The sequence below is a fragment of the Dromaius novaehollandiae genome, chromosome 1 (assembly GCF_036370855.1).
Source record: "Dromaius novaehollandiae isolate bDroNov1 chromosome 1, bDroNov1.hap1, whole genome shotgun sequence".
Lineage (NCBI taxonomy): Eukaryota > Metazoa > Chordata > Aves > Casuariiformes > Dromaiidae > Dromaius > Dromaius novaehollandiae.
In genome coordinates this window covers 60,566,890-60,592,471 of record NC_088098.1, presented here as the reverse complement: position 1 = coordinate 60,592,471, position 25,582 = coordinate 60,566,890, and the positions used below count along the sequence as shown (strand labels likewise).

Below are 25,582 nucleotides of genomic sequence, written 5' to 3'. Positions count from 1 at the left end.
CTCTATAATTGTTGCACTGTACATATTAATAAAGATATATCTCAAAACCACAATAATACTGTTTGTCAAATGGTGTCAGACCAGTTCCAACAAGCTTAAATATGTGCAGTGTCTGGTAATACCTTTCCTTTCTTGCTTATTAACTCTTTCCATTGTGTTATTGTTCCAGCATATTATTAGCTCACACAGCATGTAAAATTGTATTTGTTTCTAATTTTAATCTTGCCAGTGCCTAAATTCTATTTGTTTTTTTCAACTATAATTTGAGAGGTGGTACGTTGTGGTATTAAGGACAGTCCTGTAAAGGATACGCACAAAGGGGCAAAGATAAGATTACTAAGTATGCATTTAACTGTAGACTCTCCTGATATACGATATTTAATCCCCAGCCCTCCAGCTGGGTCTGCACAGGTGCATTCTCGGCCCGTCGTGCACCCGATCACCTTCCACTGCAGAAGCAACGCACGCAAAAATATCCACAATTCATTTCTAACCTCAGAGAGGTTCTCACCTAGCTCACATCAGCCCACTGTTTCAAAACCGAATGTGCTGGCCACCCAGTTACCCTTTCCTTTTACGCAGACACACACCTACGCACCCCTGGCGACAAAGAATCCAGGACTCATGGAGAGCGACCAGCTTAAAGCCCCCGCGACCTGATGTTGCAGGCTCTCAGCACCTCTACAAGCATTTCCAGCCCAACACCGAAAATGAAGATTTTCCGCCCCCCCCCCCCCCCCCCCCGCTCCTCCCAAAAAGGCCTGCATGCTCTGAGGGCAAACACAGCCTGCCCCTGTCAGCACGCCAGTGAAAAGATGCCCCTTTTCGTGCCCTCTCTGCTCAGCACCAGCTCAAGACCCTCGCTTCCCTTCTCGTGCTGTGCCCCGCCAGCCCACCCTCGGAGGCCGGCCGGGCCCCGAGCCCCCTTCGCCGCCGCGGCGGCCGTTGGGTGGCGCCCCCGGGGCGGGCGCGGGACACCCGCCGGGTGCGGGGGGAAGGGGGTCGCTGCCGCTGGGGCGAGGGGCGGCGCCAGCGGGGGCGGGCCCCGAGCCCACGTTCGAGTTCCCAGGGTGACCGGGTGGTCGCGCCGTGACGTCAGGGTGTTTCCCGGTGACGTCGCGGCGGCTCATGCGCAGTGGCCGGCGGCGGCGATTCTGGGTGACATCACGGGCCGGGCGTGACGTGCCGGTGGCGCGGGCCGCTGGGAGCTGGCCGGGATCTGTGCTGGCCCCCCTCCCCCTCCCACTACGGGTCGCGGCTGGGGGCGTCCCGGCGGCGGGGACGCGGCTCCCCCCTCCCCCTCCCTCGCCCCAGCGCTTCGATCCAAGATGGCGGCGCTGAGCAGCGGCAGCAGCGCGGAGGGGGCCTCCCTCTTCAACGGGGACATGGAGCCCGAGCCGCCGCCGCCCGGACTCGGCGCCTGCTACGCGGCGGGCGGCGGCAGCGGCGACCCGGCCATCCCGGAGGAGGTGAGGCCCGGCGGCGGCTCGGCGGGCCGCGCCGCCGCTCACGCCCCCCGCCCCCTCTGCCGGCCCGGGGGCGCCGGCGGGCCCGGCCGAGGCGGCGGCGGCGGCGGGGCTCGGCGCGGCCCCGTGGGGGCAGGCGAGGCCCGGCCGGCGGCGCGGGGGCCATCCCCCGCTCCAGGGAGGCCCTGGCCCTCCCCTCGCCGCCTCCCCGCCTCCCGCAGCGGAGGCGCTGCTTGCTCTTAACCGCCGCTAGCGATGCGGCGGGGGGCGGAGAGGCTCCGCGCCGCGGCCTCGGCCCGGCCCTGCGCGCCCCCTCCTTGGGCAGCGCCTCTTCCCCCAGCATCGGCGGGAGCGCGGGGCCGCCGTGGGGGTGGCGGGGCCGAGGTACCCCGGGGGGCCGCCTGCGCCTTCCCCCCAGCGGCCGGGGGGGGGGGGGGGGGCGCCGTCCGCCGCGCAGCGGCGGGGCGAGGGTGGCGGGTCGGGTCTGGTTTAAAACACAACAAACAAACAAAAAAACACCGAAATTATTCCCTGTCGCGCTTGAAGTTACCTGGTGGCTTTGGCTGGCTGAGCTGTTGCGTGGATGTTTTGTAATCGGGTTTTCCTGATGGTTTTGAAACACTTGAAATGTAGTTAAAAATAGGGCTCAGTGCGGTTCGTTTCCTGGTTTTCGGCCCCGCTTACAATTTCTGCACAAGGAGTCTGAGGAACTGTTAACGGACAGGCCACTGTGCAGGCTCGGAGGATGTCAGGCCTCTGGTTTGTATCTCTGTTAGATACTTCCTGTGTTTTGGGGCATATTACTTAACTTCCCAATCCTGCAAAGAGCAGTACTACCTGTTTTGCTAGGGTTAAGTTGCTAATGTTTCTGAAACCTTCGTAAAAGGTGGAATAAAGTATGCTCTAACACTGCAAAGTGTTTTGCAGATTTGAGTACTGTAGGCTTTGAAGTCAGAGTGAATTGTCAAATGTCATGCATCAGGTCTTTTCCAGAGGTAAATACAGATGCCAGAAATGGTCTCCTCATTCAGTGCTTTAGTTGCTGAAGATGATTTCAGCTCAGCTTAGCTTTCCTGATCATGTCTGTATAGTCAGTGTGGGGCCTCTCATTTGTGAGCAAAGTCTTGTGGTTCTGTGAGGTGCTGAGCCCACAAGGTAACAGCTCCCTGCTGCTCTGAGGGAAGGCCATACTCTTTCCCTGCCTCTGGCAGGGACAGACAGCCTGTGTTGAGCTGTTTTTGATCATTGGCTCACAGAGAAGCCCAATTCAACTCTACCTCACCAGAAAAGACCATCTTTTATCAATTTTATATATTTTTATGGAATTAATGAGTTGAGAAGTTTGACAAATACCAGAGTTCGTGGTGAGTAGATAGCCAGAAAGGAGAAATTTGGCATGAGCCTTTCTCTGCTGATGTTAGTGAGAGGTTAGGTTGATTCCTCCCTTATATGGAGCTACCCTCTCACCTTGCTGAAGGAAGACAAAACTCTGTGATGTAAGTCTGTTCTGCCCCTAAACAGCAGGGTGATTAAATGCTTCAAGTAATGCAAGCCTGGTCTTAACTTTCCTGTGTAAGCAGAAACTCTCAGCTGGTTGAGAATCCTGAACACCTAAAGAGTGGGGTTAAACAACACTTTCTTTTGGCAGCAAAATGAGGTTAAAAAAGCTTTTCAGTGACTTTTTGATCACACTGATTGTGCTGTTGCTATGGTACATGCAACTGAGTTGCCCTGTTATTCCTGCCATTGGGAAAAAAAAATCTTTATGGGATCATTTCAATAACTGGTTTATACTGTGGCCCTAGAAACAGCAATACCAGTGCAGCTGACAGGGAAAAGTAAACTGCAGTATAAGGGGGAGAGGAGAGAAAAGAAGTGGCAGGAGACAAAAATTTTTTAAATCAGATTTAATACTAAAGAGGTTGTTTGTGAAGCTCTACTGTGAAGCTCTACTGTAACTCACTTGAACTTCAAAAATGTTTTTTCTTATGTAGGTCACTAAGCTTAGTTCCAAATACTAAATTACATAGTATAGCTCTTTTTTTTGCTGAATAGCTCACATCTCTATATGAGAGAGAGATGCATTCTGGTGTCTGGAACACTGTCCAACCACAGAGGTTGCTACTTCACAAGCATAGATGCATATATTTACTGTTAAGAAGTGAGTGGGGACATTCTTGTGTTATTCAAAAGCAAACTTCTTACACATTGGAAATACCAAAATACACATGTCTAAAGCAGAGCGGGGGTTAGACTTTTTATTTTCTGATGTGGTTTTGTTCTTCAGTTACTTAATTCTTCCTCAAGCCATAAGTAATTAACTTTTGTTTACCATATAAGTATACTTATTACCTCATCTAAATCTGTAGTTTTAATAATGTTCATGATGAAAAATTGCTGATACATTTAAAATGGAAACTCTATTCTTAATACAAAAACAAGCCAACTTAAAGTGTAATACAAATTCAAAGTGACAAAAGTCATAAAAATACTGAAGTGCTTATAACTGACTCATGGCTCTAATGTAAGTGCATGTTCTAGTGTTTTGTTTTGTTCCTTCAAGACAATGTAAATCAAAGCTTTAAAAATAACCGTGTTGTGGAAGCCCATCAAGGAGCGTAACCTCACTTATTTTGAGGAGATACCTGGAAAGGTTTTAGTGCAGAACTGAAAGTTTTCCTTCTGGAAATAAGGGCTGTATTTCCTGGAAGATTACAGTAAACTATAGAACTAAGTTTCTACTTTAAAAAGGGGGATGGACAACAAAAATCTTTGACAGACCTTGAAGTAGGCTTACACAAACTCATAAGTTGAAGTCCTCTGGTAAAGGGGGTGTTCCTTACTAAGATCAGAATGGAACTTTTTTTCTGTTGGTTGTAACTATATCAATGTCGCTTGTAAATTCAAGTTTGGGGTTTTAAAAAAGACAAATTTATGCCCTATCGTTAAACTCATGACCGATTTTTAATCAGATATTGAATCTAGTGCTTCAGAAGTTGCCTCATCAGCCTAACTGCTGATACAAAAAATCTCTCGTAATAAAGACAAAGAGGCACTGCACATAAGAGTGTAATAACTGCTAAAGCATTTTTTTCCCCTCTATAACATCAGTTCAGGGCTAGTAAGAATAGTACTAAGTTGCACTTGCACTCAAAAAAAATGGTGCATTTAGGAAAGAGGTACTTCTTGGAGGCATACGGATTTGAGGAGAGTAGGGGCAAGTGAGGAGTGTAAATTTTTCTCACTCACTTTTCTGGTATTGGAAGGCCCAGGAAAAGTGTCTGGTTCCAAGAGGCATTTAGATTGGCTTTTACCACAGGATGAATTCTCAGGACAAGAAATTGTTTGGCTGAAAGGTTTTCAGAGTATTATGGGGTTGTTGATATAGTAAGGAGTGTGTGACAGCTGGGAGGAAAGGCACTGTTCTTGTTGCTAGAGGTTATTTACACAAATATTAAATAATTCAAATAGGATTTTCTGTACTTGGAGATGTGTGCCCTGAAGTGTTCTTTGGAAGATAAAAATGACTTTGTAAGTTATGAAGCGAGGCCCTGGTCTGTCAAACAGCTGATCATTTTCCAGGTGGCGATGCTGGAATTTATCCTGCATTAGTTATAATTTTTAGAAACTGTAATCTTATAAAACACGCTTTATTCTTCTATTAAAATCTATAGAATGAAAAGGCATCTCTAACACTGTATCAGATAACTGGTGGATTCTCATAAAATAATGTAGGTACACTAAGAAAAATTAGAGTTATTTTTTGTTGTAATAATGTTTAGAGAACCTATTAGGCTGGGAATTATAGGAACTTATGAGGAAAGTTGTTTTCTCTGAAGAGTTCACAATTAAACATGCTATTTACTTGGAAAGTTGAAGAGATCTAAGCATTTTTGCTTCATTACTTTTGTATTATTGCAAATAAGTTTTATGTCAAATCTCAATGATGTTTCCTTGCATTTTGTGATCAGAAATTGAGATTTATAATATTACATGCTACTTAGTTGTGTGGACCAGTTAAACCTTACACTCCTGCAGAATATTACCAGGATATGAAACATCTTGCAGCTATCTCAAATGACATAGGAAAGGCCTTAGCTGAATACTGTATCAGACTTTGGGCCACTACTTCAAGAAATATATGGACTAGTTGGGGAGAGTCTAGAGAAGAGTAACAAGGATGACCAGAAGTCTTGAAGATCAGAGCTTTCAGGAAAGACTGACAGAACTGAGGTTTTTTTAAAAAAGTTGTTGTCAAATCTGATGTGAAGAATGCAAGTAACTTGTTCTCCAGGCCTGTTGTGGTTCCTGTCAGAAATAGTGAGTTTAAGTGGTAGCAGAGAAGATGTTTTTTAGGTCACTATTAAGACTTTTTTTTTTTCCTTTTTTTAATAACTAGAGGTGGTAAAGCATGAGAATAGATCTTTCCAACTCTTTCATAAAGTCTGCACTAATAGATTCTGTCATCTCTACAGGCAAACATTTGCCAGGAATGATGGCAGGCATAGAAAAGATGGTCAGCTGGATAACCTCTCATCTTTTTTTCTTCAGGCTTTTTATGATGCTGGGCAAGGTATTTAGAGTATTTAGAACACAACCTTGAAATATTGGCGTTTCATGGGGATATTAAAAACATTTCTTCTTATGATGTTTATCCCAAAAGGCAATAGGATTAACAGCTGTGTTCCCTTGTAGCCTGTTTGATTACACAAAACCTACCTGATTGGCTTGTAGTATTTTTTGAAAAATTTTGATATCTCAGAGGCTTGTTTTTGTCTGTATGGATATCCCTAAATTGGTTGGATACAGATGTTAGATACTGAGTTTTCTGTGAATTGATATTGATACTAGGCCACTAACACTATTTCCATTTGTTCTTTGTAGTCTGTAAACTCAAAGACATCTTATTTTTAAAGCTATTCTAATATCTTTCTTGATGTTTGTTTTAGCCAGGAAAGGCAATTGTTTTGCTGCGTGCAATTAAAAGCACCGTAGATGGGAAACAGATTCTTTTCTTTTTTTTTAATAGCTATTTTTTTAAGTAAACTGAAAAAACTTGTATGCTTCAACCTCTGATATTCCACTTTGTTTTGTTATTTTGTAACAACTTTACAGTTCAGTTTTATTAATGGCTATCTATAGAAAACTTGACTGCATGAAAGGTTTTGGAGAGAATTTCAATTAGTAGGAAATTTAATAATTTAATAATTTTATTTGTATTCACTGAGGAAGCAAAATAGGTTTCAAATTATCACAAAATAGAAAATTCTATTCTAGTCCAACCTTAACAGAAGCTGCTTAAGGTTTAAGAGTTCTTTGGAGGCACTTTCCTGCGAAGAGCAAGTTTTCTGGTAGTGTATTTTCAGTTTGAATTATTCACTTATGAAGGGTAATGTAATATACAATATAGTAGAAATGCTCTGTCATAACAGTAGTCATTAATGATTAATGCTGTTCCCTATCACTGCAGTTACATTAAAGTTAATCCAATTGTGCTCTGCCACCAAAAGGGGGAAGTCTTGCTACTTCCTGTGCCTGCTTTTGGCCACTCTACCCTACCTATTGCCTTGCGTCAATTTTGGTACTTAGATCCTTTCCCAAGCTGATTCAGCTCACTAATGATGAAGAAAGCTGTTACCTTTTTTTGCTGGGTTATTTTTCTGCAAGATTAGTGAACCGAATCTCCTCAGGGGCCCTGATGAGCTCCAAAGCTATTGCAAGGTATGTGACAGAAGTATGTGGTTAGGGAGAGCAGGGGTAGTGTGGTATGGTTTTTTTGTTTACTTGTTTTTAAGAATATCTCTGTCCAGGAAAGTGCACTGGCCTTCATTTTTATAGGTGAACGAGAACTGTTGTATAGCTGAAGTTTCCTTAGCTGGCCTTGTTAGGTTTAGATCTAGACACACTAGGTCTTCGTGGTCTTGAGCTTCCTGCGCTAGGTTGTAGCAATCTTCCTTAGTTTCTCTGGAGTTTACAGAGATAGGGTTACAGGTCATAGCTTTGGCAGTGTGCCAGCATGAGTGAAGGTCCTCTGTGAGCCTCTTGTACCATGCATTCCCCGAAGCTTTGACCATGTGAGAGCTCCGAGTACAGTATTTTTGGTTTTGAAGGTGCGCGGTGGTTTTCATAATTTTCATCTGTTCACACATCTGTGAACACAACTGCTTTCTCATAGTTAGCAAAGAAGTTACACAGGAGTCAGTATACAATATACATGTTTCTTGTCTTCATTTTTTTCATCCCAATTGCTTTTGAGCTTTTGGGGTGTATAATCCTCTGAAGCTCAGAATCTTCCCTCCTGCCCACAGCTTCTTTTCAAAATGATGAAATACGTATTTCATGTGACTGATTTCCTCTACTCTGGCCAGCTCTTAAATTATACAAGACTCCTTGCTACAGAATTACATGCCTTTTCTTCTTTTTTTTTTTCCTGTTTAAACTCCTTGCTGCAAGTGTTTGATATGTTGCTCCACCTTTTTAACAATTGTGTTTGTGAGGGAGTTGCAACAGTGCCTTTCTTTATTCTATTTCTGATAATATTTTATGGATGAGGACCTTAGCAGAAAAACCTGAAAAACTGTCTAATTTTCAACCATCCCTGTTGTCCAAAGGTGCTATCAGTTCAGGGATAATTCTCCAGGAACAGTGCTGATCTTTATCATCCTACCTTGAAACTCCAGTCCAACATTAACGTTAAAGATCAGAAATCAGAACCATTGCTCTTTTCAAAATGGAGTTTGTGCAGTGCCCAGTATCAAATGGCTTCTCCAAACTGTCAATGTTGCATTTAAGATATCATGGGAGCCTGTTTGGGGATGGGGGGAGGAGGGGGGCATTTACTGTTAAAAGTTTCTGATTAAGTGTAATATTTTTCTGGTTTCCTCCAAATATACGTTCTGAAAATGTATTGTAAAAAGAAGGTTATAGTTCTACATGAGGGGTACCAACTTCCTTTAAAGTCTTGAATCTAGGAAGCAAGCATGTTTGTTAATGATTCAGACGTACTTACTGTTTAAAAATATGTTGCATAATTAAGTTGCTAGGATTTTTTTAATGCAAACAGGGATACCAGCTGTAATTCTTCCAGCTGTGGTACAGTGAGGCCCCTTAAACAGCATAGTCATTAGTTAAACTGTTGTTTAATATGCTGATAAGTACTACATACTTTTCAGATGCAGTTATGTTGTGTTTAGTCAACAGTTTGTGACCATTTGGAGCACAGAGTTGGTAACTTTTTTTAACTTTATCTCAGATAAAGGGATTATTTCGAGAGTAGACATTTCTGAAGTTTGAGTAGCATGCATAATATCCTTATCTCTTCAGTACAAGTTATTCACTGATAGCACTTGAAAAGCAGTATCAAATCAACATGAAATAAAATTTATTATTTTTTACTTTAAAAGGTTGAGTGTAGATGCTGTGTGTTTGGAAAATCTGGCTGGTTTTATGTTAGTGCCTCAGTCTTTGAACTGATTTTGTAAATTTATTCATTAAATCTTAATAGGTCAAACATTATCTCTAGTTGTAAGTAATGTAGATTTAAATGTGAGTCTTTAGCGTCATCTGAGGTAGCTTTCAGAAAGGATTTCTTTTGATGCTCTCATAAGCTTCTTGGAGTACAATTTGTTAGTGCTAATAAATACTTCTGTGACTTTTTTTTTGGATTGGTTGCTGAAAATAGATATGACTTTTCCCAGTATCTAGATTCAGTAGTTACAGGTTAAAAGTCTCGCAATAGCTTTTCTGTGTTAACCAGTTTACCAGTTTGATAATGAAGTCCACTGAAAATATCTTTTTCAGCACTTTTTTTTCAATTTTCTTAAATGGAGAGTTCTTTTCACCCCTCTGAGCACCTGGAATGTGTTGAAACAAAAACTAATAGATGATATTCTAAATACCTTCCTAAAATAAAGGGGGAAGATGTGGTGGTTGTCTTGTTTTCTTTTCTTCCTAACAGTCTCTGAAATGAGTGGCAAGAAACTGATGCTGCCTTTTAAATCATTTCATTTCTCATGTTGCAGTTAGGGTTAGAGGCAGCAGGGTCTGTTGAGTAAAGCATGGAATGCCAGTTAGGAAAGTGTGGTTTCCATGGTAGTTTATACTTGTGACTGCTTTCTGTGATTATGGGCAAATTTTTCTCATACCCATTTTTTTATTTGTAAAATGCATATGTTTGTCTTCATTTCAGGTTTTGAGATCTATTTATGACAAAAATAGGATACCTTAATTACTCTATCGGATCACAGACAACAAAAAAAGAATTTGAATATGCTTGTATTCTATTAGTAGTTTTAACTGACTGACTGCTGTTTTACTTACTGCTTAGCAGAAAACACGTGCACACTGTAATAATAATTCAGTGGTGGGATATTGCAAAGGGTGTAACTAATTATTTTATGGATTGATAGCATTAGCTTTTCAATAGGTGCTGGTCATGTTTTCTGAATACTTTAATTGTGTGCCCTGCGAAGGGGAGAGCAAAATAGATTCTGTAGTTCAAGAGGGACTGAGTTTGTTTTGTCACTTTAATTAACATGACCCAAGCTGTGTAAGAGCTCTGCTTGACTAGTGTTTGCTTCTTACATGCAATTATTGTAATTAGCTGTTTGGCTGCTTGCTTTTCATCAGAAATATGATTTGTCTTCAGCTTAAGGTGTGGGGAAAAACAGTCTGGCATATGCACAATAGTCTTTCAAGTTCCCCGGTGTATGGCTTTAACACTTGATTAGAGTCTATGGTAGTTACCTCTCTAGACCAGAAATTTTAGTTAGGAATTCCTCAAGTTAGGAAATTTGAATAACTTTTTCCTCCTGTTTCTTAAAAGGATATTCTACCTGTGACAGTCTGGGGAGAAGTTCATAAATAAATAAATGTAAATATAGTGACTTGTACCAGAACTTGATCTACACATAAGACTTATGACTGCTGAATTAGTACCAAAGTGAATAAGTAGGTCTAATGCAACACAAAAGCCTTACAGAACATGGAAAAATAGATTTAGTAGATCAAAGAAAGCTGTTCAACTGGTGGTTATTGATTTAAATGAAGGATACAGACACCTCCTATTTTTTACACTCTTCTGTTCTACTGTGGTAGTAAACAGTTGTTACTTTTCTTTCTATGGTGCTTGAAGGCAAATTCTACCTACCAGCAAGCAGCAAAGGTGGCAGGTGATGAAAAAGTGAGGAATGAAAGTGAACTGAAACTAGATTGAATCAAACTACAACAGTCCTGTGTAATGTGGGCTGTAGAAAGGAAAGATAAGATGACTCTTTTGCACCAACTCAGATGGTCACTGGGTCATTTGCCAGGCAGTTTCAGCACACTAGATTGTCAGAAAACTAACTGTGACAAAGAGAACAATTTTCTGCTCCTTTAGCATTTGGCTGAAAAGGTCCAGCCCAAGGCTTGAGCTCTGGAGTCAGCGTAAGGGAGGGAGCAGGGATAAGCAGCCAGGGCAGTGTGATAACTGCACCTGCCTTCCAGATTGATATCAGCTACTGAGGAATCACAACCTAAGGTTCTTGATGACAACTTCTTATAGAGAAAACTACTTAGCTGTGTTTCAAGGGCAAGCTTTATCATGCTTCATCCTTTACAATTTATCACTGTATTTCAAAACTTTTAAAAAAAAAGTAATTATAGGAAGCAAGGAACATTTCAAGTATGAAATCCTTTTGTTAGAGAGGAGACAACTTGGAGGCAAAGGCCTGACTGACTGAAAGGCTATTTATTCTGTTTTAAGAGTAGAGCTCAGTGATGAGCAATCTGATTTGCCTTTAGATTTACACAATGGAAAAAATGATCACTTGCAGCTGATGGTTTGCAAATAAATCTGAGACACCTAAAGAATATTAAATCAAGATTTAATATTTGTAATAAATACCAAGATTTGATGTGGAAAAATGCTGTAGTAAAGGAAGCAAATCTGTATTGAATGTATACATCCTAACCAGAATCCTAGAGTTAATCTTTCTCTTATTTTTTCAATAGGGTTTTTGCTGTTACCTCCATCAAGGTCCTACTCTCCTATTTGAGCATTAGCTTGGTCAGATGTTTCTTAGATTTTTGGAGGGAGGGGTTCGTTGGTTTATGTGTGTGTGACTTTTGTTGTTGTGTGCTTTTTTGCTTAGAGGGAACAGTGTCATGATAAGGACAGTTAACTTGCATTTTTAGTTACAGGTTGATAAGAATTGTCTTTTTTTCTTCCTAAAAATGTTAACTGTTAAATGGAAGGAAACTTTCATCTTGAAGCCTGTTTCATATTTTTATACTTGATGTGCTTAAGATGGAGACCTGCTGATCAAATTACTGCATTAGCTAACTTGGTTATGATAAATCATCAGACAGGATGGTACAAAAAAAGTTGCATCTCTTCTTGGGGACTTCTCTTCTTGAATATGTTTTATATCTTCATCAAGGTCATTCTTTATCATCAATCTAAATAGATATGTTGGCTGCCTTTAAACTTTTGTGGAAAGAGTTCCTTTCTCTCCCTTTCCCTCAGTTGTAGTAACCTCTATATATGCTCTTGTCCATAACTTGTTTACTTTCCTATGAGTGGATAATGTAACTGACTCATTCTGAACTGTCTAGCTAGCCAACAGTGCGAATACACTGTCAAACTTTGTATCTCAGACATTTTAAAGGAGCTGTGATAAAGTGATTTGTCAACATTAATAAAAAGATGGGTGAGATAAACTAAAGAAGGCAGTCTGACATTTATGTCACTTCTGTAAACTCTTGTGTGAAACCTCTTGCAAGCTGGTTTTCAATCCAGTAAAGTTTTTCAGCTCTTAGTATTTTTCACGTATAATCAAATCATGCTCTAGTTTGTTTTATACACAATTTTACTACACTGTTGAAAATCTGATAAGCATGAAGAGTCAGCAGGAACTAGGAAAAATGCTAGGATGAACACAGTAGATGTAGGAACTGAGTGATACTTCAGAGATGGAGAAAAGATAGAGCCTGAAGTACAGGAAGAAGGATAAGAGTATCCTTCCCACTGCATGTGCACGTTATGTTTGTAACTGCTGAATTACACAGACTTGTTCTGTATGCAGACTATTAGGTATGACTGCATAAAAATGGAAGAACCGTTTGTCAGAGACGAGTAGAGGACTAGCACCATTCCAGGTTGAGGAGAGAAAGTATTTGGGAAGGCATCAAAATATGAGAAAGTGGTGACAGCTGTTTTTGGCAACAAAGCTGGGAAGATGCAAGCCCTGCACCTTGACTTGCAAACCCTGAGGTGGGGTGCTGAGCTATTAACTCCATTCACGTGTCCCCTTTCTTCCCTTTCACTCCAACGCATATGCCACTTTCAGGTTAGATAAAACATTAGTCCAGCCAAGAAAGATCTCATACATGTCAGCTTGCTAAAGCATTTTCTGGCAAAGTGGATGTTAGCTCAGCAGACCAAACAGCTGAATTATTTCTCCAAGAAAGAAGCCTGAAGGGACTGTTTAGAACAGTATTGGATAGATATTGATGATTTTTTTCTCCTTATAAAACAGTTACCAAATCAAATTCTTAAATAACTTTACCTAGCTGGTTCTATCAAAGTATTCTCCATCTTTAAATTGTTTGATACAAAGTGTGATAATCCAAATGCAGGACCATTCTGTTCCTGTGCAGTGACTTTTTAAGAATAGAGTCACAATCTCGGGTGACTGCCATCCACCAAATGAGAATCGTAGAGCTTGGAGTTGGGATGTGCTGCAAGATTTCAGGTCTGGTGCCAGGTGCAAAAGGTACAAAAGATAATTTGCTTTGTCCTGCCTCAGGCAGCGTGTTTTTTGACAAACAGGAAAGGAGGTAAAAGTTGCTTTGTGACCTGGAGTCCCACAGGTTGCAGAGCTGTAGTCTTCACCAAATAGAACTGATATAGGCTCTTGCTGTATTTGACTTGCCTCTGGTTTGAAGCAGGTCATAATCTTTATTACATTGCAAGGGAGTGCTTATTTGCAAAATTAATGCACAGTTATCCACGGTGGTGCAGATATAAGTGGATATATTCTGGTATAGCTGGAATATCTCAAGTCTTTTGGCTGTCTGTGTCCACGTTAGCCTATGATAGCTTCCTTGGTCCAGCAGCATTGAAAGGAGAATCACATTTAATCTCTTACCACAAAGAACAGCCTTAACCTAATGCCATCAGATAAAACAGAATAGCTTCTTTATTCCAGGCTTTTTTGAAAATGCATAAGGTCATCGCAGATACAAAGGATTCGTTACTTTTTTGTGGAAATAGAATAAAACGGGGTTTCAAAACATGCTGCTTCCCATGGAAAGTGACTGGATTTGAGTGTGGAGAATACTAGATGCATTGCAGATCTATTTCAGAATACATTAATATTTCCAGCAACTGTCTGTTAGGGTGGCATCAGTTTTTGTCTTTCTGCAAGATACTTGGCAGTTGTGGTTATATGGTTTCATACAGGTGCAACTCCACTCTAACAGCAATGTACTTACAGCAGTACTTACAAGAATAACGGAAAAAATAGCTCTGTCCCTTTCTTAATGACTAGAAGGCTTCTCCAGTTTTCTTTCAGTTCTAGAGGAAGTGTGAATAAAGTGTGCATAAAGGGTTCACTAGGAGATCTCGAGGAATGATATTAATGGACACATGTTTAGCTTGAAGAACTTTTTTTTATTCTGTTGTTTAGGAGAAAGCTCTTTAGTCCAGAACCAATTATTAAAAGGACTCTATTCTTCATGGTTTTGCTGTCTCTGTTTTTAGGTAGCTCTTTTCTGCTCTACTGGAATACATTTTGTGTGTGTGCACATGTGTACACAGACACACATGTATAAAATATTTATGGGGAATGAGACAATCTTTTTAAAATCTTTAAAATTTTAAAAAAGATTTTCTATTTCTATGAGCAACAAATACTGATTTGTTGTTGTTATGGTTGACTTGGAATTTCTTTGTCTTCAGTGTACTTTTTAACCGTGTGAGTATCCTTTCTAAGACGATCAAAATCTATATTGAATTTCCCTGCAAGATTCACTTATAGAAAAGCTCTTGGCTTAGTGCCTGGATGTGTAGCAGGTAATTCAGGGCACTCTTTCCATCTGCTTGAACCGATGTTGTCTTCCACTAGAGTTTAACTTCACTTTTTTCAGATAGAGACATTTTTACTGTAGTCCAGCAGCTGGCAGTAAGATGCAAAAATTGTTTTAGTTCTCTCCTTAGTCATTCAGTTTTCTCTCTTGTCATGATATGAATTTTGCAGGAAGATTTTTCCTCTCAGTTAGTTTGCTGTTTTGTTCTCTAAGGTCTCCTAGCTAGCATGTTTCCCTTCTGCATATTGTTACTTAGTTATATGTCTGTTTCTTTCTTGTAAGAGACAAGAGAAGCAAAGTTGTGGTTATGGACAGAAAATAGGAAATAGCATATTAACAAGGAAGTTATTCACTTGTCTTGAAAAAAGTATTTGGAAACAGAGGTGACTTTGTCAGTGAAGCATCTTCTCTCCTCCCTGCTGGTGAGGTAGGTACATGTCGAGCCCTTCCTTGAAAAAACTTTCCGATAGGTGAATTTGCTAGAATGACCCAATAATAAAGATTGCATTAAATACTAATGAAACTTGCTTTCTGAAAATAATCTTAACGTGGTTCCTTAGTTTGCTAGCACTGTTCTGGATACACGCCCACATTAGTAGCATGTTATCAGCTATGCAGTAGCTAAAAATTCAAAACTCTTATATTGAACAGATTATTGAAATAGTTTTGATTCAGGCTTGTTTATTTGACCAAGCATACAGTTAGCCATTGTCATCTTTAAAAGAACCTTAACAAAAGACAGAAATCCTACCATTTGCTGTTGGTTGGCAGGCTTAGTTTCAAGTGAGTTAAGAAGAAAGTTGGCTTGCGCGGTAGTCTCAAGTGAGGTTATATGGAGAGTATTTAGATAGCAACTATGTAGAGGTTTCCATTTGGTGCCTCACACCCTCCCCCTGTGGTGTTTTGGGGTTGTTCTTTCCTAAGCAAACTATTTTTGCTTGAATTTGGCTGCTTGATGAAATCTTTATTCTGATATCTGTTATAAAGCTTGAGTTAGAGATGAATCAACTGTTAGTTTATTTTAGGGAATGACTTATCTTTAATGTTTACTGGCAAATAATTTATGTTTAGAATTAGTGGGGTAAATAAGGTGATGTGTGAAATGTGAGTTCTGTATTTTAGAATTTGTTTCTTCATGAACCTCTCAGGTTACATAGTAAAGCTGTTTTCCAGCTTGGCTTGGATCTTGTAACTGATACCTACTTTAGAATATAAAGTTAATTGTAACCTCTTTTTGTGAGAGATAAGTTGTACCAACTTGTACTTCTACACAGCTTCAGAGAGGCAACAGGAATCCTTAAAAGCCCTTTGGAAGAAGCACAGTGCATTTTTTCCGTCCTGGATTTTCCTCACAAATTCTCTGAATAACAAACAATACCTGTTAAGAAGAGATTTTCCTGCCTCCTTCTGCTCTTCCTCTTTACCACCCTATAAATTTCTGACTTTGGACTAACATGGTTTTTAAAATCAGTGCAGTATTATTATTTTAAATTATTTGAATTTGTGCATCAGTGTCGTTTTAGGTGTAAATAGTACTCATAGTACTGTTCACCTACAATAGTTTCAAATTACTAAAATTGACTCTCTTGAGACATTGTGAAGAATAACTCAGGTTGTTACTTGTTTCATAATACAGTGCTGTAAGTCTTCTCTATGCAGTCGAAGTAAATGTCATTTTCAGATCATGTCCAAGAAAACTTGTAAGGTAAGGAAGTGTAGAATCCAAGGTATAGAAAGTGCTTAAGATGAAGGCATCCTGTTACCATATAAATAGAATATTGGATCTGCATGATATGAATGTTGCTGACCAGTTTGCCACAGATTATTTATGGCTTGATAGAAGAACTCCTTCATTAAACTTTGAAGTGATTGTAGAAATTGGGTTGCAAAATCTTTCAAGAAGAAGACTTAATACATTTTTAAAAAGCATATTTTTAACGTTTGTTAAAAAGATGTTTATTCAGTGGCTCCTGAATTTCAAAACCAAATTAAACTTTTCTCTGTTTAGCTGGGAAGGAGGCTGTGTGTTACTGATAGTGGAAGAGCAGTATAGCTACACGCTCTTTCACTGATACTAAAATATTTTTATTTTGGACTTCAGTAATTAGAGATCTAGAAAATGTAATTAATTTTGTTTTAGGACAGGCTTCTTATGGTTATAAAAATGTATTTATTTTCTGGTCTAGGTGTGGAATATCAAGCAGATGATTAAATTAACACAAGAACATATAGAGGCACTGCTAGACAAGTTTGGAGGAGAGCATAACCCACCATCGATATACTTAGAGGTAAGTTTGCATTCAAATGAATGTGCTTGGATTGCTGGTATGTTATGTTACTATTACATGAAAGTACCTGATGTTAAAACTGACAATACTTATAGTAATAGTATATCTTTCTTGTGTTAGAAGCATGATGTTTTTCCCTGGAGGCAGAAAGGAACTGTGCAGGACTCCTGGTACACATCAGTGGGAGAAGACCAGTGGCACATTCTAGTAATTAGGTTTGTGCAGTGGAAATGTAAAGCATTCCATTCACTGCTGTATTCCATCCTTTATGTTGCAGGGGCAAAAGATTGTGTTTAATACAGAGATTGTGTATAAAAGAATTTGTGTAATACAAAAATGCATGCTATGTTTCTATACATGAATATAAATACGTGTGTGTGTGTATATATATATTTTTAATATATATATGAATGTGAAAACATCTCTAAGGTTAACTTTGCTCTTAAAGCAGTTGACTTCATTTTTTCCCGTTGAAAAGTATTCACATACAATCCAAGAATTGTTTTTAGGTAGAAGGGACCTTTCTGACAGAAATATGTAGAATTGCAGAGTGGAGTAATATTTAAGGCTGCACTTAATTTGTAAACTAATAAATCAAATCCTTTTATTCTTCCATCATTCCAGATTCGTGAGATTGCATTAACACAGGACCATTATGAATATATTAAAGGACCCTATGCATAAGTTATATCTAGTAGGAATTGAACTGGTATCACCTTGCTCCAAACCCTGACCTTTTCTTGTTTCTTTCAAGTATTGAAATAACTGCAGGTCAATCAGATTCTTTTGTAGTCTTTTTAGTTGTAATTGCTGCCTAAAGGCACTAGGTAATTTAAAAATAAAGATCCTATTGTTTGAGGTACTTCTAGCTTTTGTCTTAATATGTCAGATCAGGGCACTAGCTTGATTATACAAATGTTGATATAATATCCCTAACTGTTAAGGACAAATGAGGCCCTTCATAGTTGCTTTACTTATTGGTAGTGTGAAATGGAAATATTGAATGAGTGCTAATCACTATTTTAACCACTCAGTGGTATGCAGACACACCTTTGTTTACATATGAGCTGATTTATTCCATATCTGTGGATTTAATATCACCAAAAGTATGTTGGTTTTATTAGATTGTGTATCGTATTACAATAATAATAAGCTTAATTTTTTCTAAGCCTGGATTTCAGGTAGTGAAATGGTTAGTTCGTTACAGCCATTTGTCACTTGCTTGTATCTAAATTAAAACTGAGATCCCTACATGGGAAGCCTTTAGGATGTTCTGTAGTTCATCGACAGGGAAGAGGGCATTTACAGTAGAAAATGTGTACTAGGAAATGATTGCAATAGTATGAAGCGCTTAAGTCTGAAATGGTCAGTCAAATGTCAAGCTTAAAGCAGAGCCATGAGTTTGATGGTTCAATGTGTAGCTGAGATGAAACAGCAGCTCTGTGGCTCATTAATGTGGTCGCCTGGCCCTGCAAGGCCAAGCAGGGTGGTCCTCCTCCACAGTAGTGAGTTGAGCTAGATCATGAAGCAGATCTCATGACAGCTGGTGCTGGTACAGCTAAGTGGTAGTAAGCCACTTGGAGGAAGGAGGAGAGACTGGGATTCTGCTTTTTCAGCAGTGAACTATTTAATTATTCCATGAGACAGTGAGTCCTGTAAGAAAGAGCTCTCATCACTGAAATGAAAAGCCTTGATTTTTTTCCAGGCTCTTTTCTCCATGGCTCCTGTGGTTCCTTTGCTTCCTTTGCTATGGTGCCTGTAGTACCAGTAGTGGCTAAGCCACTTTGATTCATTAATCCATGAGGAAAATAGTTTGTTTTTGTTGGATTAGTTTGCCATCTGGCTAGTAGGTTGAACTTGGTTATGATGAAGGTCAGTGAGCCCCAGAGCTGGTGCTAAGACCAGAGAAGAGGAGGAGCTTGCAGCTGTGAGCTAAGAGCCGAGAGAATGGGGTGAGGGGGAAAGGACCTTCCCCTTCGGATGGTCATCAGCCTGAATTAGACCACCCTGAGATGGATTGATGGAAGTGAATGGGATATGATGCTGCAAAACAGTCATTTGTTAAGTGCGTAGATTTCCTGGAGTAGGACTGGAGCGTAAGGGAAAGAAAAGGAGGAATCCTATTACAAAACGATTGGTACAGTAAGAAGCAAGATTACTGTTTTCCCTTGACCCTTGATTTTTAACCCAGCACAGTTGTCTGCCATGTCCTTTCTGTGCCTTGCCCACCTTTTTGGCTGCTTTTTGGCTTGGTCAAGAGCAGCAGTAGCTTTCTCTTGTCAGAACTTACTTTGTAGCAATGTATCTGAATCTAATCTGTCAGTGCTAGAAGTTTACCTTTCTTCTGCCACTTATCAGAAAAAGGGCCAGAACAACCCTGGTTGCAGGGTTGGAAGGACAAAGCAGTATGTAAAAAGCTCTGACTGTAATCTCAGAAGGCGTGGAAGAGGAGCATGTTAGCTTCTAGAAAATGCATGTGAAACTAAGTTGTTTTGGTATGAATAGAAAGAACATGAGATTATGGAGTGTAAATTTGGATAACTTAGTTCAATAGATATCCTTTCCTTGTGCCCTCTGTTAGAAACAGCAAACTACCTGTGTAGAGAGCCAGTGGGTCAACCGCTGTGCCTATTGCTCAAGTTCTGTACCTGGGCATCATCACTGACTTGTGTGTTTCCCACAAGATCTCACACATAAACTATATCTAGATCTTGACACTTTATGGTTTGTATCTCCCCTGTGTGCCTGAATGGGAAGACAATGTAACTTAAACTCTGTTCAACCTCTTCTTTTATATTTTGATTGTTTTGTTGAAGTCTCATTTCTGGCTGTTTTTTTATTTAAAAAAAACAAAAAACAAAAAAAAAACAGTATTGGCTTGCTTTTACAAACCTCTGCTGCTAGATTAATTTTGCTAGTCTGTTACTTTGCCCATGTCGCCCTTACCATTGTTTTTTTCCACTGCTCCAGTATCTTTTTCTGTCTTTCATAAAATGTGAGATACCTTTAAGGACTTTTCTAGACTGTGCCTGTTGATCATGTCTTGAGTGCTGTGGGCAAGCCTGTTGTCTGCTTGTGTTAGCAAAAGATGGAATTATACAAAGCTAATTGTGAGATGAGTACCTGCAAATGAACACTTTTGCTTTCACCTTTCCCTGTTGTAAACATCTACTTTACTGTTCTAGCGCTTTCTGCAAAACCATGGCTTTTTGATGCCTACAGAAAGTTTGGCAGCTGCCCGTCTTCTTAGTATGTAGACTTTTCAGTATAACATGATTTGTTCAGTTCTTTTGTACTCTTTGTCTGACTTTTTATCTATTGTTTCTTATGTGTCTTACCAACTGACATGTTCACAGAATTTATAGCATCTAGAACACTGGTTCCTGGCCTATGATGGAAGTGCCTCCATAGACATGTCAAGCACAGTTGTGGTTGGAGCTGGTAGTAAAATAGCATTTCATTTAAAGGTAAAAGGGTTAAAAAAAATCATAAAAACCCTCACACCCATAGGAAAGCTGAAGGATTGAACAAGAAAATTAATTCTGAAAATTGAGCATTCAGAGGATTTGGGGAAATTGTTTGTGCGTTGAATATATGGCATACACTTTTAAAAATAAAAGAGTTTGCACCTTTGTTATAACTGCTCAAGAAAATAGAAGCTAACTGGCTTTTGTTTCTGTGCTCATCTGAGACAGTGAAAACAAAATCTTTTTTCTGGAAGATTTTTTTTTATTATTCTTTAACTCGAAGAGCAGGCTGAAGAGGTTTTACATCAAAAGAACTTTAAAACTGACAGCTATTGTTGCAGCCCGCGCTTTAGGGTACAGCAATTGACTGTGAAAGAGGAATGAATTACTTGAAATATCAAATGTAACTGAGTTGCACTATGTTGTATTCAGCATGTGTTTCATTATTGTATGGTGTGGGGGCACTCAGATTCAAGGGTGTCTCCCTGCCCTGATCTGTCACTCCTCAATGACAGTGTAAAGGACGTCACTGTAGGGTACCTGCAATAGGGACTTCAAAGCCTGTGCTGGCTACTTTGTTCCCAGCTGCCCAGAGAGGAGAAAATACTGTGAAGTTTTAGGATAGGGTGTAACTTGCCTCCCTCCTCTCAGGGCAGGAAAGCAAGGGCTGATGAAAGAGAACTAAGCTGCAGAGAAACTTGTGAATATGTGTAGAAGATAGTGGGTCTAGAAATGAGATAAATAGAAGAAAGGAAAAAAAAATGCTATTAACCCTATATTTTTTTAATTGTTATAATTAGTAATGACCTAGAGAATCTTGATAGATTCTCAAATATGATTACAGTAGAAACTTTTCTGTTTATTCAGACTAGAAGAAATAGCTAATGTAGTATATGTTTGCTATAGTAAAATCTAAATATGGCTTCTGTGTTGCTAACTTCTTCTATCCACTGTGTGAGAGCATGCATCTCAGATCTAACAGGCCCCTGGAAATTGCTGTCAGATACTTGAAATGACTTCTCAACTCAATAGATTTAGAAATATCATTAATAATGGTGTGGTTTTTGTTTTGTTTTGTTTTTTGTTTTGCTCTTCTAGAAGAGAGGCTGCAGGAGTTCCTTGATATATATATATATTTTTTTTAACCAAGCTTTTTGGGAGCATTGTACATCACAGCAGCTGAAAACATCAGTGATTTTTGTCTTCCCGCATAATTCCTCCATGTGTTACAGCTGTCCTTGAAGTGCTGTTTCCCAAAATATGCAGTTCGTGATTCATTGTGGAAAAACACTTTCTTAAAGATTTGTTTAAGCATTCTAAATACTGGAAAAGTTTACTGCAAGAAAGTATAGGATTATGATACTGGGAAGACCTGCGGTTTCATAAGTAAAAGCTGTTACAATATGCAGTTGCATATTCTTCTGTAAGGGCCATCAAAATTAAACCTTTATGTCTCTACCAGGTAGGTATTGATGAAAAGGTTAATTTGAGTTAGGGAAAGGAAAATACATTTGTATGTTTGAATTTAGCATTGGGAACAAATGCTCTTTACAAATTGAAAAAGGGTTTTACAGGTCCAGACAGGTCAAAAGCAGTCAGCTCAAATTTATAAAGGAGAGGTCGTACTTAAATAACATAATCAGATTTGTTAACCCTTCTAGGCTCTTACCACTGTTCAAGTAAGAAGCCTTATCCGTTTAAATTTCCAAAATGTGTTGTGTGTCATTTTTGTACAGTAGTTATATGTACAGGATTATCTATGAGCCCTTCCTCTATGAGAACTTAATTTAGTTTAGAACTTAATTAGTCTGTTAGAATATAAGTAGTTCTTTGCATGGTGTGAGGTTCCTTGTCATACCTGTAGGTTAGTTACTGCAGTTAACAGTAAAAAAGAGTAAGCCGTCTGCTGTTTTTATTCAGACTCTCACCAAAATAAAATAGTGTACAAATGCATAGATAGAATGACAGGGGTATATCAAAATGAGTTTCACAACTCAGTTTGCTTTTTAGTACAGTCTTGAAGGAATCATTATCTTTACAGGTCTTCCTGTTGGAAGCAATCTAAAAATACAACATAACATCTAAAATACAACAATACAAAATAAAATACAACAAAACAGTGGGGATAGAGATGAGTTTGTATCTAACTGCTGTAATTTTCTAGCTTTCTCTTTTTCTGGACTCTTAAACATATTTTATTGAGAGGCCTTCATGCTGCTATACTTGGGAGTTCTACTGCTGAACTCCAGGAGAGTATTTCATTCCTTATTCCTGTATGACTGAAGAATACATGCAGTATGTTAAATTAACTGAAGAAGATCACCTCTTTGCTGATCTAAAGCATGTGTATTGTAACAGCCGGCAAGTAAAGTCTGAAGTGGATCTTAATGCTGAATCTCTGGTTGTTTCAAACTGCTCTTGGGACTCCTAGGAAGTAGTAAATGTAGGTACAGGCACTGGGAAACTCGGTGGTTGTTTGGATGAGCGAGGGATACAGATTATTATTATTATTAATTTTTATGTTTTTTACCAGGTTCCTAACAGGTGCTGAGTAAGTGTGTTGGAGCAAAACTGGAATGTCTGAAGTTTGGCTAACTACAGATTTAGGAGTCTTCCTAAATGGAGAAATCCCAATTTACAGTACTGACTATCTTCAGTTTAACCCATTTAACTTAGAGGGATTTGCATTTGATCAAAAGTCTAAAGATCAGATATCTTTTAAATGGAAACACAATCTTAACTTCAAAGACCAGGAAACTTTAGTTTAGGTTTTTAAGAGCTTTGCAGTGTACGGACATTACCTAAAAATCGATTGAGCAATTGAGGGAAAGGGGAGATCCTGGCAAAACTATTTGGTCTGCTTGAGTTTAGGCTGGGTTTCTCACCAGAGGTTATGGGGGCAGGGAAAAATGGGGAGAGATGATGTTTTTCTACTTGATTTTGTTTCAGACTAATTTTTTTAAAGCTGCTTCACTTGCTTCTAGTTTCCTTAAAAGTTATTAATAGAATGTATAGCCTGATTACGGCACAAGAAAGCAAATCTCAAATTTAATGTAAATAACTTATAATACAGAAATACAGATATTTTTGAGAAAATCCCTATTAACATCATGTCAACAGAGCTCTATTGGCACTTTGATGTAATGTAATGCAATTATTGTTGATTTCTGAGGTCAGTTTTTATTTTGTCAATAGGCTGCAGCATTTAAGAAGTAACTTTTTTTTTAAACTCTTCTGCCTGTGAGTGGGTAGCAGTTGTATTATGACATGTGTACGTGTTAATATATAACATGCCAACTGCTAATGTTTTATATGACCTTTTATATTTATACATTTGAAGTGGTTGAGACCTCAGGAGTATTCTCAAATGTATAAGAGCATATGATAAGCATCTATAATGATATGCAATATAATTAAAATCAACTTTCCCATGTTTTTAGATGACCATAGAATTATTCGTAGATGGAATAACATATGGAAATTCAAAGCTAATATTCAGCTTTCAGAATATATTTTTCTTAACTTTGCAAAATGCAATAAATTCACACCACATTGGAAGCCCTGTTGTGATAGAGCAAGCAAATAAACTTGTTGAGGATAATGTTATTAAAGGCAGTTTATTTTTAGTAATTAATAAACAAGCTGGAGGAGTGGACCAACGAAAACCTCATGAAGTTTTGCAAAGGATGACCCTGCCTGTCAGTACAGGCAGGGGATGCCTGGCTGCCGGGCAGCTCCGCAGGGAAGTACCTGGCGAGCAACAAGCTGAACGCGAGTCAGGAATGCACCTGTGCAGTAACAGAAGCAAACTGCTTTCAGGGCTGAATTAGCAAGTGTGTAGCCAGCATGACGAGGGAGGTGGTTATTCCCATCTACTCACTGCTTGTGAGGTGGTGTCTGGGGTACTGGCTTGCCTGGAGAAGATAAAGCCAAGAAGGAATCTAACTGCAGTCTTTTGCAACCTGAAGGTAGAGCCAGGCCCTTTTGGTTTTTGGGTTTTTTTGTTTGTTTGTTTTTTTTAGTCATGCATGGCAAAAGAGACAATGGTTGCATCAAGTGAAATCCATAAAGAGAAAATTTTTCATTGTGAGACTGGTTAAGCCCTGGAACTGCTTGCCCGGAGGTTGAGAAATCTCCATCCATTCAGATTTTCCAAACTTTCTTTCACAAGGCCCTGACCAGCCTAATCGAACTTAGAAGTTAGCCCTCTGTTAAGTGGGAGATTGGACTAGATGACTTCTGGAGGTACCATCAAACTGATTTTTTTTTCTGTGATACTATATCAAGCTGAATGCAGAATTTAAATTGTCTTGTAGTAGAACTGTACTCACTTTTACTGGGAACATGTAAACCTAACAGATTTCAACCCAAATTTCATCAACTTTTACTTCGGAAATGCCATTAAAATCTCTGATTTCATGCACTGCATTGAGAGAATATTCAGTTTAATCTTTATCATGCTGTAGATGGAAAATTATTTTATTTGATGTTATTTTACTCTGAAAAACTAATAAAAGAATGTGAGAAGTCAACTTTGACCCATAGGCCCTTGTCTGACCTGAAGGTTTTGGAGGCCATTGATATCTAGCTGCTAATATGGCCATACTGCTGCAGGTCTCTCTTGTAGACAGGCAAACTCTGTGGCCTAATCTTTCTGTTAGCTAAAAATATTTTACCATAGGTCAGCTTTGCTGTTGTAATAGTCTTAAAATTTAACTCCATGAGATAATTCTATGTTTTGGCAGGTACTGTTGTATGTGTAAAAGACTATGGATGCTAGTTATCAGCTGAAATTGATGTCTCACCAAAGTACTTAATCTTTGTGAAAATAAGACTTTATCACAGCTCTTCTGTTTCTGCTACATAAACTATTGCTTCTTCTGTATAAAAAGAATTGATTTATTTTTTAAGAGAAAAATGTATTTAAAGTCTAATGGTGTTTCTGATTTCATAATGTTTTATTACTGCATCCTCTGTCATCACATTGAGTAACAGCATAACATCTTAAGAGCTCCTATCTCCATAAAAAATGGAGAGCTTTTTATGCTAAATTTAGTGGTATAACATCTGCAACTAGCAAAAGCTCCCAGCTTTCCATGCTTATTGTTTGTGCTCTTAAGAGAAGTCATTTGGCTTTGAGTTTGTGTTAGTGACAGGTTAAGCTGCCAGTGTAAACATTGTAGAATTGAGTATTTTGAAAGATGTGTGTAATTTCATGAAGGAAGTAAGCCCACAAGTATCCTGAAGCAATGTAATGTTGCTTGTGCTCAGATAATATTTTGCAATGTTC

The 25,582-nt window shown here is 39.1% G+C and overlaps 1 protein-coding gene across 1 annotated transcript in view; it reads left to right on the top strand.

The window, feature by feature from the left end:
• The first annotated feature begins 1,071 nt into the window (after positions 1-1,071).
• BRAF (B-Raf proto-oncogene, serine/threonine kinase) overlaps positions 1,072-25,582 on the top strand; it is an 86,244-nt gene continuing 61,733 nt past the window's right edge. Inside the window, exons 1-2 of the mRNA XM_064514235.1 lie at positions 1,072-1,469; positions 16,724-16,825. Of these exons, the coding sequence (XP_064370305.1) occupies positions 1,329-1,469; positions 16,724-16,825 (243 nt within the window). The 5' untranslated portion in view covers positions 1,072-1,328. The remainder of the gene's footprint in view (positions 1,470-16,723; positions 16,826-25,582) is intronic.